The following is a 16,737-nucleotide window of genomic DNA, read 5'->3' as shown; positions in this document are numbered from 1 at the left end:
TAAGGTCCAACATTCACTTCTTGGGTGGCTGTGGAAAGGTCTTTTCTACAAAGCAATGTAATTAAGTCTGGCATCTAATTTGTGAAAGTGACAAAAATAGGAACTTGGTTTCTATGGACCTTCGTTAAAGAGTAAAATATATCTAAAGTTTCAAAAAACTCCACTGCATGTTTTTTTGTATATAACCTACGGGGAAACCATAATAAAAATGTTTTTTTCTACTGTATCCCTTAAAGAGGATTCTTAAGAGGGTCCACATTGGTGATTGGGTCTTCTCAATAATATAGTATCATCAAGCAGATTTGGACAAAATAAACTGTATATAAAGACAAACCGATATAAACGAAAGCAAAGATACGTATTTCAGTAAACTATTAATAAGGTCCAACATTCACTTCTTGGGTGGCTGTGGAAAGGTCTTTTCTACAAAGCAATGTAATTAAGTCTGGCATCTAATTTGTGAAAGTGACAAAAATAGGAACTTGGTTTCTATGGACCTTCGTTAAAGAGTAAAATATATCTAAAGTTTCAAAAAACTCCACTGCATGTTTTTTTGTATATAACCTACGGGGAAACCATAATAAAAATGTTTTTTTCTACTGTATCCCTTAAAGAGGATTCTTAAGAGGGTCCACATTGGTGATTGGGTCTTCTCAATAATATAGTATCATCAAGCAGATTTGGACAAAATAAACTGTATATAAAGACAAACCGATATAAACGAAAGCAAAGATATTTTCCTCAATTTATTATCTGATCCTTTTTCATAAATGTTCCTTTTTGCTTCGCGTTTAGTCGGATAAAAGGTGTGTTGGAATAAAATGTATTAGAGTTTTCATAAACACATCTTACAGGGTTTGCGTAGATAAGTAATGCTTGTTATACTCCAGGCAGAAGCTTTCACTTCATAATTGTTTCAAATTTATTATCACTAATATTTTATTTTACTCTTGTGTAGCAAGCAGCAAGCCAAGCAAAAGCTAGAAGCTACTAACATTTTATAGTGAATATTATTATCGCCATCAACATCATTTAAATCGCTAAACGTACCTATATCTTAAATACAGGGGTTTTCTGTAAAATAAATACTTCGGGACTTTATTTTTAAAAGACGTTCTCGGAAAACTTTTCATACATTTTGGGAAAAACTCTAATGGCATCAAACATTAAATCTTAAAAAATACAGCAGTGGTCTATGGAATGAATAGACCATTAACCCGTCAGCACTCGTGTTAACCGTTAGGTAATCTTTAGTTGCGTGATGAGAGATTTGAGAGATCATAACCTCTACATAATTGTATATAAATTTAATGTTTAATGCACTAGCTAATTAAAAACAGTTTGATTACGTGACTAATTATCTTAATGATGTTTGAGACTGAAATCATTAGAGCTGGGAAATAATCTAAATAATTAAATTCATTTAAACTAATTTCACCATATTTCTATAGCAAGATTTTTTAATTTACTGAGTACAACCTATATTAAACTAACGAAAATACGTGAACAGGCCGAAAAACTTCAGAAGTTTAATTTTTTTTTTGTTTACACCTTTACTCTCGTGGTCAGAGAAATTCTCACAATTCCTGAAGGAGTTAAAAAACTATATTTTTTCTAAATCTGTCAATAGGTTGAGAAAATTTGAAAAATTCATAATTCGAAAAGAGATAAAATTATATGAAAAAATTCCAACCACATATACCATTTGAAAAATAAAATTTATTAATGTTTCAAATCGAGTGTGAGCAAAATGCTCATAACACGAATGTTGACGCGCTAAAAGAATGCGGTAGTTTTTATTAGACAATTCATTCATACATTTGAACAGTTACATACAATTTTTTTTATTGCAATATTTTTTCTTTTCTAAAAATTCTAGATTGTTAAACGCTTTAAATCTGCAAAAAATCCAATACCGAATATATCTATCTTAGAGGGGAACATAGTTTGGATTCGATTAATACTAATTTTGGTATTTATTAATTCGCGCTTTTTCATTGGAAGAAGAAAGTTGGATAGGAATACTCTTTGATATAAAAAAAATTTTCAAATCACCCTACAAAATGTGTTTTTTTTACAGCTCTTCCACCATATTTATAATTTATATCTAATGTAAAACTTTTTGTTGAAAGTGAAACCTTTTTTGAGAACGAAAAATCAAGACCAAACTTGAGATTGAGAATTCTACGTTTTCTTTTCTAATTAATTCTGGAAAAACAAGTCTCGTACTAAAAAAATGACATTCGAAGAGTTTATCTCTAATAAGGTATTAGCTTTCTTCAGCTTAGGGATCCAGCACACTTGAAAACAGTTGTAACTCAAACAGTTGTGGAGATCAATATCTTCCTGGAACACTCTGTCTACGTTATTAAAATAAACTGGAAGCTGAAACATATTCGTATATTGCCGCCATATACAATCCATATTTTCGACTGTTTTTCGAGTTCATTCATATATGTTATTTAATTTAGTGAAAATATTTTAATTTATGTTTTCACTGACATAAACGGTTTTATACACTAAACGTTTTTTTATTTTTATTTTGGTGTGTACACATCATAATAATATGTAGAAAATATGTTGTTTTATTTTCTTCATACATTTTCACAGCATTTTCCAACAGATAAACAGCTTATAAACTAAAATATGTTGGTTTGATATAGTTGCATAAAATAATGTTCTAATTTGAATTCTCAATAGTTTTTCCAATGCAATAAAATCTTCAAGGTACATTTACCTCGAAATTTAATAGTCTAGTTATAGTAAATTTTAAAAAACGTGCGCCAAGCATGAATTACGTAATCTTAGCGAATTTTTGGGCACAACAGGAAGAAAACAATAGTCTTGGATGTTTGTGATCGCAAAACACGAAAATTTATCGTTTATTTATACTTTGTATCCTGAAGTTCCCGTGGGAACGGGAAGTATTCAAAATAACTGAAAAAATTTAGGAAAGTTTGTAATAAAAACTGTCATTTTAACATAGTTTTAATAACTTGTTTTTGTATGTCCGGGTGGAATTTTGCAATGGATTTTAAACTAACTTCCCGACGAGAAATGAAAAATTAGATAAAAGAATTTGTTCAAAATAAAAAATATTATTGTATTTTTTGATTAGGCGCTTAGTTTTCGAAATAAAAATTCTTGGAAAACTAATAAACGGTCCGAAACATCCGACAAGACTTTATTATATTATAAAATTGATTATTCTTGTAATATTTTTATTGAAAGCAGCCAATTGTAAGAATTATTTAAAAACAAGTAATGAGGAACAGACTTAGGTATTTATTGGATTTAATATAATATTTAGAAGGATGTAGTTTGGATGTAGTACAACATTTTTTAAAAACCACTTTTTCGGAATCAGGGACCCTCAAAACGTGTATTTCCGTTGAAACCCCGATATAGATTTTTTTTTCGATCACAATACTTTATTATATTTATAATATAATAAAGTAAAAATGCAATACTCGATTTTCAGAAAAATGTGTTATTTTTTCAATCTTTGAAAGAATTCGCTTAACTAACACAGCTCCTGTACTGGAGTCTTTTTTTGAGATGAATATGTTTTTTGCAATTTTCTTAAATTTTTCTTAAAAGGATGGTCAAATTTGGGAGAAATGCTAAATATTTTTGTTTTTGATTAGAATAAAAATAGGGGGTAATAGAGGGTGAAAGTTGGCATGAAACTTTGTCGTTTTTTAAACTAGAAATGTACAAACTGATATATATGCACATGGTTTAAGACAAAAGTTTACTGTATCACTTTTTATTTCATTCTTTAAAAAAGTGGACTCCATGATCGAATCCCACGTTATTTTCAAATTTATGTGTAGGGGGTGGACTAAGCAAGGACAAGAAGGCTGAAGGATAGCATATGGGTCTTCAAAGATGACATTGGGAATAGGGTATAAGTAAGTAAAGGTAGGTTCTCTAAATGAGTCAATGATTCAATAAATGAATCATGTATGGAATTCATTGAAAATTATTATCACGAGCGAAGACGTGGGCAAACGTTAGTACATTATAGTTCATATGAGATTCAATTATCACCAGATAATACATTTTGGATCGAAATTTGGAAATAATAGTAGGTATAAGCTTCCATATGAAAATAAAAGTATTCACCCACGTGAAAAAAAAAACTATTCAATTTATTTGATTTGAAAGGAGAGATAATACAAAACTTTAGCGTAGGTTAACCATAAAAGAAAAGTTAACCACAAACAAATGAAAAAGTAAATAGAATGGTAAGTATAGAATATAAGAGTATCACAAAAAATGTCCATTAAGGATGTAGGAGCATGCCAACAATAATTGATAATAATAATAATAATGGGGTTTAACCTTTGTTTCTCTGACATATACGCCTACAACAGAGATCACCCACATCATTATTTGTTAAGCTTTATTTATTTAACTACATACATGTTTACAATAACATTTTGATGTGGGTAGAGTCGGTTACTTCGTTCTTATCCAAGCGACGACAATATGATCAATTCTACTGCCCCCATTAATTATAATAGCTCACTCTCTCGCTGCGCTGCCTTGATTCGAACCCGCAACCTAAGTCTAAGTAGACAAACGATCAAAGTCTAACGCCTTAGACTGCTCGACCACTTAGGCTCTTACAATAATTGATTTTAAGGCTCCAAATTTTTTTATAGGTAGACTTTAACTCAAATGTGGCTAAAATTTCAGCTTAGGTATCCATGCAAATTTTTAAGAAAAATATCATTGAAAATCAATATAAAATACATTGTTCTTGTGGAGAAATCTCAAAAAAAGACATATTTTGAAAGTTTTTGATAATTTGAGGGTAGATTTAGGGTTGAAATTATTTTTATCTTATTTTCAACTTTGATGATGAATTTTAGTATATCTTTATAAATGTAGACAAAAAATAATAATACAATTTTTCGATACCTGCCTTGGTTTACCAAATATCGAAAGCTGAATAATTTTCGATAATTTGAAAAATACGCCAGATATCGAAAAATTGTATTCTTACTTTTCGTCTTATATCTTCAAGCTATAACCTAAATCACAATCAAAATTGAAAATAAAAAAATTTTTTAAATTTGTGCCCTCATTACCGTGCTCATACATTATTATACTTAACGTAAACCACTAAGCAATGAAAAGCTCTGTTGGAGACTGAATACTCATTTATTATCTTGTTAACTCTTACTAAATTCAAACAGATTGAGAATCTGAGCTATACTCAGCTAAGAAAACGAGATGAATGCAAATGGGAAGATTAGTCCACTTTGTGTCAAATTTTATCACGCTAGTTAATAGAGGACGAAATCAGAGCTGACTACACTTAGGCCTCAAGGCCCAATTTCAAGTATTTCTATGTAGCCAATATGACGAAAATTTGATACAAAATTCTACTTTTGTATGAAATTGGTAGTAACTGACTTTAACAGAAATGGTATTTTTTTAGTGTACCTAGTGAACCTTTTTTGACAATACCTTGTAGAGGGAACCGGTCACCATTTAGACATGAAAGTAAGGTTGTTTTTGATCTAAAATAATATAATTTAAGTTGACAAGATTATTATCAAGACGTAGTATCTTGTTTGGAAACATAAAAAACTTTTTCTACGAAGCTGAAGGATCAAAGACGGTGCGAGTGTTAAAGTAAAATAGATAACCCTTATTCAGAATTCGATTTTATAAATTATATACAGTATGCTACAAGGAATTGTGACTTTATTTTTTTTATTCAGCTGTGTACTAGTCAAATATGTGTGAGATTAATGGCAAGAAAGCTGTATGGGTTCGAAACGCGTCAGCTATCCACCTCCATACGCCTTTGAATTTAGATTTTGTTTTATTAGACCTTATGGTATAAGCCACTCTAATCTAACCTAACTACTAACCTTCTTGAGAGCTATCAGAAAAAATATCCCTGCCCGGTCTGTGAGATTTGGCCCCTCTACTGGAAGCTTAATATTACTGGTATTTTAGCCATCTTGAAATATACGTGAACTCTCGTTATTTATCTGGTCTTAGAATCGAGAAATAAATTAAACCTTCACAATATGCCACACTTTCATGTATCTTTCTGTAAATAAAACATATTATTTATAAGTTCTTGATTATATTATAGATAATATCTAAAATAATAATCCCTGTTAACTTATCCCTTCTACTTAGAATCTTCTTCCAATTTATATCGGCAAAAAGTATCAAAAAACGTATACAAGTTGACTATATCAAACGATTATCAAGCATATCGGGATAAATGAGACAAAATATTAGAATTATTGGAAGAAAAATGTTATATTAAATCGAATAAATCCAAAAAGCTTACCTTCTCTATTAAGGTTCAATGGAGAATAATGATTAGCTTCACTAATACCCACGTGTGTCCTTTAAAGGAACTTTCATTGTATTTCGGAGAAAGGAGGAATACTCTTTATAAATAAATAGGAGGGCTAAGTTAACGCTTACTCTGGCTTTTAATATATACGAACTAAGTTTATATGCATCAAGACGGTAAAACTTCTTCATACAATGTAGAAATATCAATTTTTTTAACTGCATATCATAAATTTTTCAAAATTTTTAAAGAAGTTCCTGTATTTCTCTGGAATTATATGAACTATAACTTCTATTGAATTTGATTTAAAAACTTTTCATCTATGGATATCTTTTAAAAATGTTAATCAGTTTTTAAAAGAAAATTCTCTCATCTTTACAACAGAGATAAATTGAGATTTATATTATCTTTTCATTTCAGAGATATTGGAAAAAGTTTTTCTTGCTTCGTATACGATCATTCCTCATCTTCATTAAGAGTGTTTTCAAAGAGATTTTATTTTTTGATATTACAGAAATCAAGGAGGTATTTTACATTAAATATGTTTTTTCTCAAATTATTATTTCCTTAGTTAGCTGCTGTTTCAGGACTTATCTGCACCTTGTATTTATATCACTTGCCTGGAAAAAAAGATTCGACTATAGTTCACTTAATACAAGATAACAGTTTTTGATGGGTTAGTAATTTAACGTTGTATGTATAAATAAATATCACAACGAAAAAAATAAAAAACACAGTAACGCCCCGTTAACAAATTCATATCCTCTTTAAACATACACTTGAACGACCTTCGCGTGACTTATAAATTTATCATGTAAATCACATAGAGATTAATAATTTATTATATTTAACGTGTAAATAAAATTATATGTAAGTACATGGAAAAAACCGATTGCATGGAATTTATGTTAATTACTTTAAATTATCCCTAGAGTCCTAAAGAAATTTAAAATGTAAGTAAGTCGTAACCAGATTTTATTTCAATCAACTTACAAAATAGGAACCACAAAGACCATCCAAATCCATGCTAACAATACCCGCATTCATTCAACCAAATTCTCTAGGGCGGGTTGATTGAATACATACTTAGTTTGTATTAGAATGAATTTTGTGAACCGTGTGAACTCTTCTTGCAAAATTCAGAAAAATAGTCCATTCCTGATTATTTAAACATAAGCGCATTTTAGAAGGAACTTGTATTTTGTGTTATTTTAACTTTTATTAGCTTGGTTTATATGTAAAATAGAATGTTTGAACGTGATTTGTATCCACTTCAAAACGTCGCACATTTATATCAAGGATCGATTACACTACAATAATTTAATAAGTTTGTCCGATTATCTTCAGGGTTAATGATTCACTAAAAATCTTCTATGGTGGAAGCGCAGATAACATTCCATAATATTAATAAAAAATAAATAAACACGCTATTAAAGCTAGTTGAACTAAAAAGTAAAAAATAAATCATAGTTTAAAAAAAAACACGCTTTTGTAACTAGCTGAACCAAAAAGTAGAAAATAATTACTATAAGTTCAAAAAAACAATATAGTGCTTAAGAAAAGTTTTTAAATTAAATGCAGTTTTAAAGTTAAAGATGTAACATTATTACTTGATTAGGTTCCTTAATCCAATAGAGTCTCCAAAATCGGGATTCAATAAAATCTAAAAGTGTTCCGATTACTGGATTTGTTGGGATTACTGGGATTATGTATGGAAAATTCATTATAAATAAAATGAAGAATTGCAAAAACAGCATTGATGCTATTTTGTTTCTAGAATCATAAAAATCGGTTCCGATTATTGAGTGTTCCGATTGTCAAGACTTTACTGTATTTGGAGAGAAGAAACTCAAATTTTAGTGAAAAAGGTTTCAGGATTCAGATTCATATTCCCTACGACGAAGATAACAGGTTACTTTAGTAATTTATACAGGTATTTATGTTATATATTGGGATAGTGACTAGTGAGATACTATTACCTACTGGCTACTGTATTAAACATATACCCTAAAATGGGCTCAGAGTTACGAAGCTTTTAAGTACAACACCGTCATCTATCAATATCATTGTATAATACAACACAAAATCTCATTTTACCATCTATTAGGGAGAATCTGAATCATGCATCAAATGAAACAAATTGTGAGAGTGAGAATGGTAGCTCTATCTATATTGATATTTGCTCATTATTTTTTTCAACAATTGTAAGAATAAAAACTTATTCTTATTGATCGTTGTAATGGTTTTAGCAAATAATACAGTATGTATCTGTATTCTTTGGTGTTAGTAAAGTAAAGTGCAATCGAATAAAGGAATAAAATTATATTTTCCACTGAAAATTCGTCTCAAAAACACAATAATCATAAATAGTGAAGATAGCTGGAAATTTCTTACATTTCATGTTCGGCTTCCATCAATGAATCTAACTTTGTCATGGATAAGCGATATTGCAAAAAATTGCAATTAAAGCATCAAATATGTTTAATTTATATATGTATTTCATAGTCATTTCATTAGGATTTCTACCACAAGGTTGCGGTAAAAAGTTAGATATCATCGGTTAAAACATGCAAAAGCCGGAATAAACACATAAGTGATAGCTAGAGAAAAATTGACATCACAACTGAAAAGAAGGACCCAAAATTAGTGGGTTTCAAAAAAAAATTCAATAAGATCGGATCAAATTTGCCTGTGTTATCAAAAAAAACGAATTTTTTAACTTTATGACGTCATCAGAATCCAACAAATTTAATTTTGCTCTATTACATTCAAACTTTATTCAATTTTGATGAACCAAGTATGTAATTCTACTAAATTTGGGTCATACTTTTCAAATTTGTGATCAAAATTAACTTAGCTCTAATAGGTTTCAAGAATGTGGAATCCTGGTCCCTGAATTAAGCACATAAGTGATAGCTAGCGAAAAATTGACATCACAACTGAAAAGAATGACCCAAAATAAGTGGTTTTCAAAAAAAAATTTAATAAGATCGGATCAAATTTGCCTGTTTTATCAAAAAAATCAAATTTTTTAACTTTATGACGTCATCAGAATCCAAAATATTTTATTTTGCTCTATCACATTCAAATTTTATTCAATTTTGATGAACGAAGTATGTAATTCTACTAAATTTGGGTCATACTTTTCAAATTTGTTATCAAAATTAACCTAGCTCTAATAGGTTTCAAGAATGTGGAATCCTGGTCCCGGAATTAATCACATAAGTGATAGCTAGCGAAAAATTGACATCACAACTGAAAATAATGACCCAAAATTAGTGGGTTTCAAAAAAATTCCAATAAGATCGGATCAAATTTGCCTGTGTTATCAAAAAAATTTCATTTTCATCAAATTTTTTTACTTTATGATTTTATGTAAATAAAATAAATGTAAAATTATGTAATGTAAATAAATGAGCGCCTCTTTCATGATTATTTACTAACTTTTTGTTTTACGTATAAAACATACGCTTTGTTTTGTGCTTCTATTTCTTATGCGCCGGTGTCGGGGGCCTTCTTTGCCACGTCCTAGTTACGGACCTGGTTTTATCTAATGTGAAATGACATTAGAACTTTTTTGAGGTGTGCGACGTTTTCATTCTAAACCGACTATATAATTTATAAAACAAACAGTATACCGCAATCTGAAAAATAAGGTCCATCTAAAATTTCTTAATGCATAGAATATAAGGTCATATGAATTTTAAATGCTTACTAAACTATTTATTGAATTTATAAATAACATAATTTTCATACAATTTTCTTTGATTTAAAACTAATTTTCCTGTCAGAAATATGTTACAAATCTATTTTGTTTTGCTTTATGTGTACAAAAAAAAAATCGTTGCATGTTTTGAAATTAGCTCCAATTAATTCTTCCAATCTTCTTTTCGAACTCTTTGTTTTTGAATAATCGATTGTAATTTAAAACGAATTCTATGACGATTTTCAAATATAAAAATAATTACAGCGGCCATCATTCCAACGGAAAGTAGAAAAAATGCTGGTGTTATTGGACCTAAATTTACTTGGACTAACAGCGTAGTTGAAAAACATTCTGGTTTTTCATGATAATATTGTTTTAAAAACCGTTTATAGATGCCATTATTTACTAGGCGATATTGGCTAAAATTGAAAATTATATTAATTATTAAGTTTGACGCAAATTTCGATATTAATTCGCTACATCCGCTTTATTTAATTTCAAAAGTTAAAAATACGTTTAAAATTTAAAAAAAAATTTGACTTGTTTCGGTAACGGCACATGAAGTTACGTTTTTAGGTCGCATCTCTTTCCGATTTTTAGATCAACGCATACAGCCGTTTGTCACAATTTCGGATCGAATGAATTTTCAATTTGATGTTCAGTTATCTTCCTACTTGAATAAGAAGAGGGCTCTCACCTTGATAACAGCCTCTCAAATTACTGATCTTAATAGAATGAGTTGCCAAAATGTATACTGGCCCTAGACCTAATTTAGGCGAATGTTACGGATTAAATACACAAATATAATACCTGAATATATAATATCTGAATATATAATATCTGAATATATTAATATCTGAATATATTAATATCTGAATATATAATATCTGAAGATAAGATACCTGATTTTAAACATTTCGGCATAAGGACTAAATCGTGGTAACATGAACTGTAAATAGGCCGGTGGAAATAAATTAATTTCACCCAATTTACAGATTTTATCTTGATCAAATAAACGTGAAATTGATGGATACAAAGAATTTGTTTCAGCATGGTAAGCCCAACCTCCTTTGTTTATTAATTCAATGCCATCTGGAATGCTAATATTGTATGGATCGATTTTGGCCTTTGCAACTTTTAAATTATATAAATATTTTATATCCGGATTTTTAGTTACCTATAAATTAAACCCCTTTAACAGTTAAGTTAACATCCAAAAATTTGTAATTTAACACGGAGAATTTTTTTTTTTCGAAAACTTCAAGTTTTTGGCATAAAATACCAAATCAATACGATTTTAGTGATTTTTTGTACCGAAATTTATCTTTATCCTCCTTTCGTGGTTTCTTAATAAATAGTTTTTGATGAATACCTCTTGAAAGCTTTGTATGACTTATATAGCTATTAGATTATGTCATATTGACAAGAACTATGACGTTCATGGGTTTTTATTGCAGAAATCAATTCAATGGGTAATTAAAGAAGAAAAAAGTTCAATTAAATTAGAGGATGGAAATTGAAAATAGTGGTGAAAAAGCACCTCTTTTGGTTTTATTCAAATATCTTGTAAACTAAGCAAAATTTCGATGAATTTTATGTTTTTATAAAAAACTTTTTGTAGAGATTTCAATTTAGCATCGGATTAGTTATTTTTTTTTTTTTAAATTAAATTTGATTCTGTACGAAAAATTTATCGAAATTTTGCTTTGTTTACGAAATATATGGCAAAAACCAAAATGGGTGCTTTTCACCCCTATCTTCAATTTTCACCCTGTAATGTAACAGCACTCCGCTGGTTTTTCTTCTTTAATAGCCCATTGAATGATTCTTGCAATAAAAACTCTTGAACATCTTGGTTCCTTATTGCCCTGTTTTTTAAGACATAATCAATTGTCTATAGTTGTCAAACACCCAACAAAACAAAAAATGGTATCAATATTTGACCTCGTCTAACAACGAATCAAAAATTACAAACTATCATTTTCAAATCAATAGGTACTCAAAAAACTTCTCCGTGTATTTCCAAAAAGTCTTAATATCTTACTTGGAATATCGTTCTTGTATATGGTTGATCTTCTAAGCCAATTTGTAAAGGGCTTCGTGCTAATTCTTGAAATGTATCTAAAGTTTTTGGTTTTGCACTCAATAAGGATGAAACAACACTCGAAGTGTAAAAATTATATACTAAAACGCTTGATACGAGTATCGAAAACAATAGAAATTTCCCCGAATTTCTATGTGGTTCTAGCCAAGTACCTTGTTGACAAAGAACACCCAAAGTAACAATTACAGCTGCACTTGTAGCATCTACACCACCAGTAATTGGCATTTGTCGATCACTATCATAACTTATAGAAAAAATTAATACAAATAAAATAAAAATTAACAGGACTCCATACCAAGAATCATAAGTAAAAGGACTTAGAAAAATATTTGATATTGACGTGGTATCTGGATTTTGGAATACAAAAGAGGTACGGAATGGATAAAGTGGTATAGACCAATCCATCATATGAATTCGATCTACTTTTAACAAGCCTGTAATGGCAGATATATCAAATTTATGTTCGATTAATCCCTTTTGTATACCTTCTGGCTCGCCACCATCGGGTCCAAACCATCTATTTTCAGTAACGATATCAGGGCTGGAAAAGTTTAAAGATTTATACGTAACAGGAAGTTCACTAAAACTTTAATTACCTCGTTTCACTGTAAAAATAGTTCGATTGCGTTTTTTTCTTAGTCTTCTCCATACGAGCGAGGAAAGCGGTATGAAAAAAGTTACGCTATGATCCAGGTGGGAAAGTCGTTATAAGCTGTGTTTAGACGTGTTATACAGGGTGGTCCAAGTTATAATAACAGTACATCATCAAATGGCAGATAACATTAAAATAATGATAATTTCTCAATACAATTATAGTCGGGAAATTGTCCTATTATAAATACACGAAGTTATGGCTTATAGAACGGCTGCTTAAAATAATTGGAAATTTGACAATCAATGCTCCAAGCATGGATAACTTTATTATATTTGCAACAAAGTTAGTGAAATTTGACAATATGAGCTAATGATCCATTATTATTTAAGGATTACCGTGATAAATTAAAAAATCCAGCGGTAGAGATACTACGCCAACAACACTATGCTGTAGAGGCGGAAGGTAGAAAAATGCGGCAAATTTTTGATTGAAGGATTCTCGTGTGTAGCCCCAGGCAGATTTTCGAGGACAAAAAAATAGGAAAAGTGTAGTAATAGTATGAAAGTAGAAGGAAATACACAAATGGTCAAACGGCTCACGTTGGGAGGACCTAGGTAGATTTACAAAAGCCAAAAAAGCGGCCGTATCAACCTTAGTGTAACTATACTTGGGGCATTACGTGCCGAATTTCAAATTTTTCTTAGCAGTTGTTTCAAAAATATTTACAAAAATATCGTTTTATCTGAAATTTCAACACGCTGTATCTAGAAAAGGAAGCTTTCCCGACAATAAGTGTATTGTGAAACAGGCATTATTTTAACATTACCTGCTATTCAGTCCTACTATTTGAATTTGGATGACCTTCGGGGCGTTGCCTTTAAAATAATCCAAACATAGCCCAAATAGACTTTGTTTCTGGAAATTTATTGAAATAATGGTGAAATTTATCAGTAAAATTTGGTTTATGAAGTAAACCTTTATACTTGCGTGAATTGATTTTTTATCTCTAAAATAATTAATATGTATGTACAAATGACCATTGCAATTTGGTCATCAATCAAAAATTCGAAACCGCACATTTTTACATAAAAAAAAATGATCTACATATAGTTAATTACCGAAAATTATGTATTTCATACAATAACTGAAATATTTGGAAGCAAAATTTCGCCATGTAATTGTTATCTCCAGTATCTTCAAGTAAATAATCAACCAAAGATGTGTTTTTTGGTTGGTATTTTACCTAGAAAAAAATAATTCATTAAAAATTAATAGTGGACAAGAACAATAAAATTTTCTCTTGGTTAGTATGAGACTAATTTCTAAACTTACAACAGTTGCCGCTTTCAAAGTAATTTTTTTGAAATCAATTCGCTGAAAATATTTTGAAAATTGTAATAATTCCATAAATTTTCCATTAATCCATGTGCCAAAATACTTCATTGTTAAGTTTCCACCCCGTACGTATCCTGGATTATAAATATCGTACAATTGAAGTGAATTCGGAGTATTTTGTACACTCAATGTGATATCTGCGTTTAAAGGTACATTTAATTTAGCAAGCGTTTTACCAATTGGGGATTCCGTTTCATTATTGCCAAAATCGTCGATTAATAGCCATTTATAGAAATTATGAAAGTATCCATAATTTGAAACCTGAAATAAATTGATCGAAGGTGTATAAAGAGTTAAGAATCCATTTTTTTTAAATGGGGATTATTTTTAGAATGCTGATTTGAAATGATAAATATCAAAGGCATCGTAACGGCAGCTATCCTGAAATTCCTCGCTTTTTTTTTTTTGGTAATCAGAAGCTCTGAAAATTATAAAATTCATATTTCTTTTTCCCTTCAAAAGTAGCACAGGACTGTCAAAAGTACTTAAATAAGCTGGTGGAACAAGCCAACGTATGGGTTTCGGGACACGAGGCTATTTCAGTCACTTGAAAAACCAATCAATTTGCTACAAATTTTATTTCAAAAGTGTTTTATTTCGAGCATCGTGGTATTTATTTCAATAACTATGTCTCAACTCGAAGTCAACAAAAATTCATCCTTATAATTACATATATGTATAATAAGTTGCCTATCAAAAATAACTACCATTGTTAATATTTCTTGGCCACAAGAGCAGAAAAAATTCAAATAAATTCCATGATTTGAATATTTTTCTCGATAATCAATAATTTTAGTTAAATCTGGTCCACAAAACTTATCTACATAATAAATTTGTGTCGGGATTTTAGATTGTTTCATGTAATTTATATAGCTCTTCATTGAATCTAAAACCAAAAGATTTTTTATCAGAAAATTTAAATTAAAATTATCTCAATTCTAAAATAACCATTTGTAGTTTTACAAGTTAATATTGACACCATTGATACTGATTTATATTCAAAAAATTGGCGTATAAATTGAAAATTATCATGGCTTTGAACAAAATTTATCCAATAAAAGTATACAAACAAACTAAAATATAATTTCATTTTGAGAAATTGTTATTGTTCAATAATAACAAATCTTGAAAGAGTATTTATAGAAAAAATGATTAATGAATTCAATACGTGCGCTTGTATTGTTCCATAGGCTTTAATAAGAAATCTTTAAAGGGTAATAAATTCAAGAATAATTATGCAAATGTACAAATTCGCCTAGTTTCAAGAATAAAATGTCGAGAAATTAACATTTTTTTAAATTGTTTTACTCGACAGAAGATTCGGAATACAAATTCATTTTGCACTAAAATTGACCCTGTAATGTAAAAACTTACTGTTAATTTTCATAATAATTCTTTATTGTCTATTAAGTATATATAATCCTGAATAAAAGTTTATAGGGGCTGACGAAAAATAACGATACGTTTTTCAGTTATTGAACTTTCAAAGTGTGATTTATAGAAAATTATACATCTATACAAAACACATACATCTATGTAATGTATGTTGCCTGAACCAATCAATATTTTGAATCAATGCAATGATGGGCAATACGCATTACATAAGTGTATGATTTTTGTATAGAAAATCAGTTTGGTGTTATGTTTAGGTTTATTTACAATGAGCTTGTGAAGGATTTAGTTTACTGTTGCCTTTGACGCGCAAAATATAAAAATTGGCCCACATGCTTCAAGTGATGGACAATTTAACAAGTCTGCAAACTATTGTATTTATGAAAAATTTATAAATATTTAGGTAATAACTTCATTAAGTAAATGACATTAACTGAATGACAATTTGATATAATCAATTTATCAAAGTAAATTTTTATTAATAAATAATCCATCAATTTTCAAATGATAAAGAAAAATATTTATCATCCAAACAAAATATGAACTCTATCATTTATTTACAATTTTTGAAGAAATTTAGAGAATAATAAATATCCATACTGTTTTTACTGTTAATACTCTTTTATAAGGTTCAATATTTTTCTAACTAAGCTTTTAACATTTCAAACAAATCTATCAAGTGAGTTTTCACCCATTTCAAATTATTTTTATTCAAATCCCAAAATGAACCAAAATATATCTGGATATGTATTTTTTTTTTTTTTTTTTTTTATTTTATTTAAGGTCGTTTTTAACGTCTAGGTCATATGTATTTTTGTAACTAAGTTTATAAGGTTGTAAACAAATCTAAGAAACCATTTCTAATTTTTCGTTTAAATTCTTTTCAATATTAAAATAAAATTCATGTAAGCAGCCTCGGATTTACATTGTTTTTTGACTGGAGCAGGAACTTGATAATAGCGTCCCCTCTATCCAAGGTTTCAGATAAATTGAAAAAAATAAATAAAGTTCGTCTCAAAGGCAGTTTTTTATTCAATGGTTTTATTCTATTCTTTATTTTATTCAATGGAGGCGGGAGGACAGACAGTTGTTCCCAAGCACGTAGCCCGAAATTCCATGGGAGGTAAGATGGTGACAGAGGTGATTGTTACTTGAAATTCGCTCAGCAAGTTCCAAAGTGAAGTTTTCAACGTGTATTCCTTGAGCTGAAT

At 29.4% G+C, this 16,737-nt stretch overlaps 1 protein-coding gene across 1 annotated transcript; it reads right to left on the bottom strand.

Annotated features, from left to right (window-relative positions):
* Positions 1-10,203: 10,203 nt before the first annotated feature.
* On the bottom strand, positions 10,204-14,844 carry LOC123293618 (ionotropic receptor 75a-like). Its single transcript, XM_044874500.1, has 5 exons — positions 14,839-14,844; positions 14,178-14,395; positions 12,085-12,685; positions 10,943-11,217; positions 10,204-10,459 (listed from the first exon to the last, which is right to left on the bottom strand). The coding sequence occupies exons 1-5, from the start codon at positions 14,842-14,844 to the stop codon at positions 10,204-10,206; spliced, it is 1,356 nt and encodes a 451-aa protein (XP_044730435.1).
* Between the last annotated feature and the right edge of the window lie 1,893 nt (positions 14,845-16,737).

This window comes from Chrysoperla carnea, chromosome 1 (genome assembly GCF_905475395.1).
Source record: "Chrysoperla carnea chromosome 1, inChrCarn1.1, whole genome shotgun sequence".
Lineage (NCBI taxonomy): Eukaryota > Metazoa > Arthropoda > Insecta > Neuroptera > Chrysopidae > Chrysoperla > Chrysoperla carnea.
Note: the sequence above shows the minus strand (reverse complement) of the source record. Positions and strands in the feature narration are given on the sequence as shown.

Coding starts and splice junctions, on each gene's coding strand:
- LOC123293618 (XM_044874500.1), bottom strand. Junction 12,686..14,177: donor GGTGGAAACTTAACAATGAA/GTATTTTGGCAC, acceptor AAACTTTTCCAG/CCCTGATATCGTTACTGAAA. Junction 10,460..10,942: donor GCCGAAATGTTTAAAATCAG/GTATCTTATCTT, acceptor TTTCAATTTTAG/CCAATATCGCCTAGTAAATA.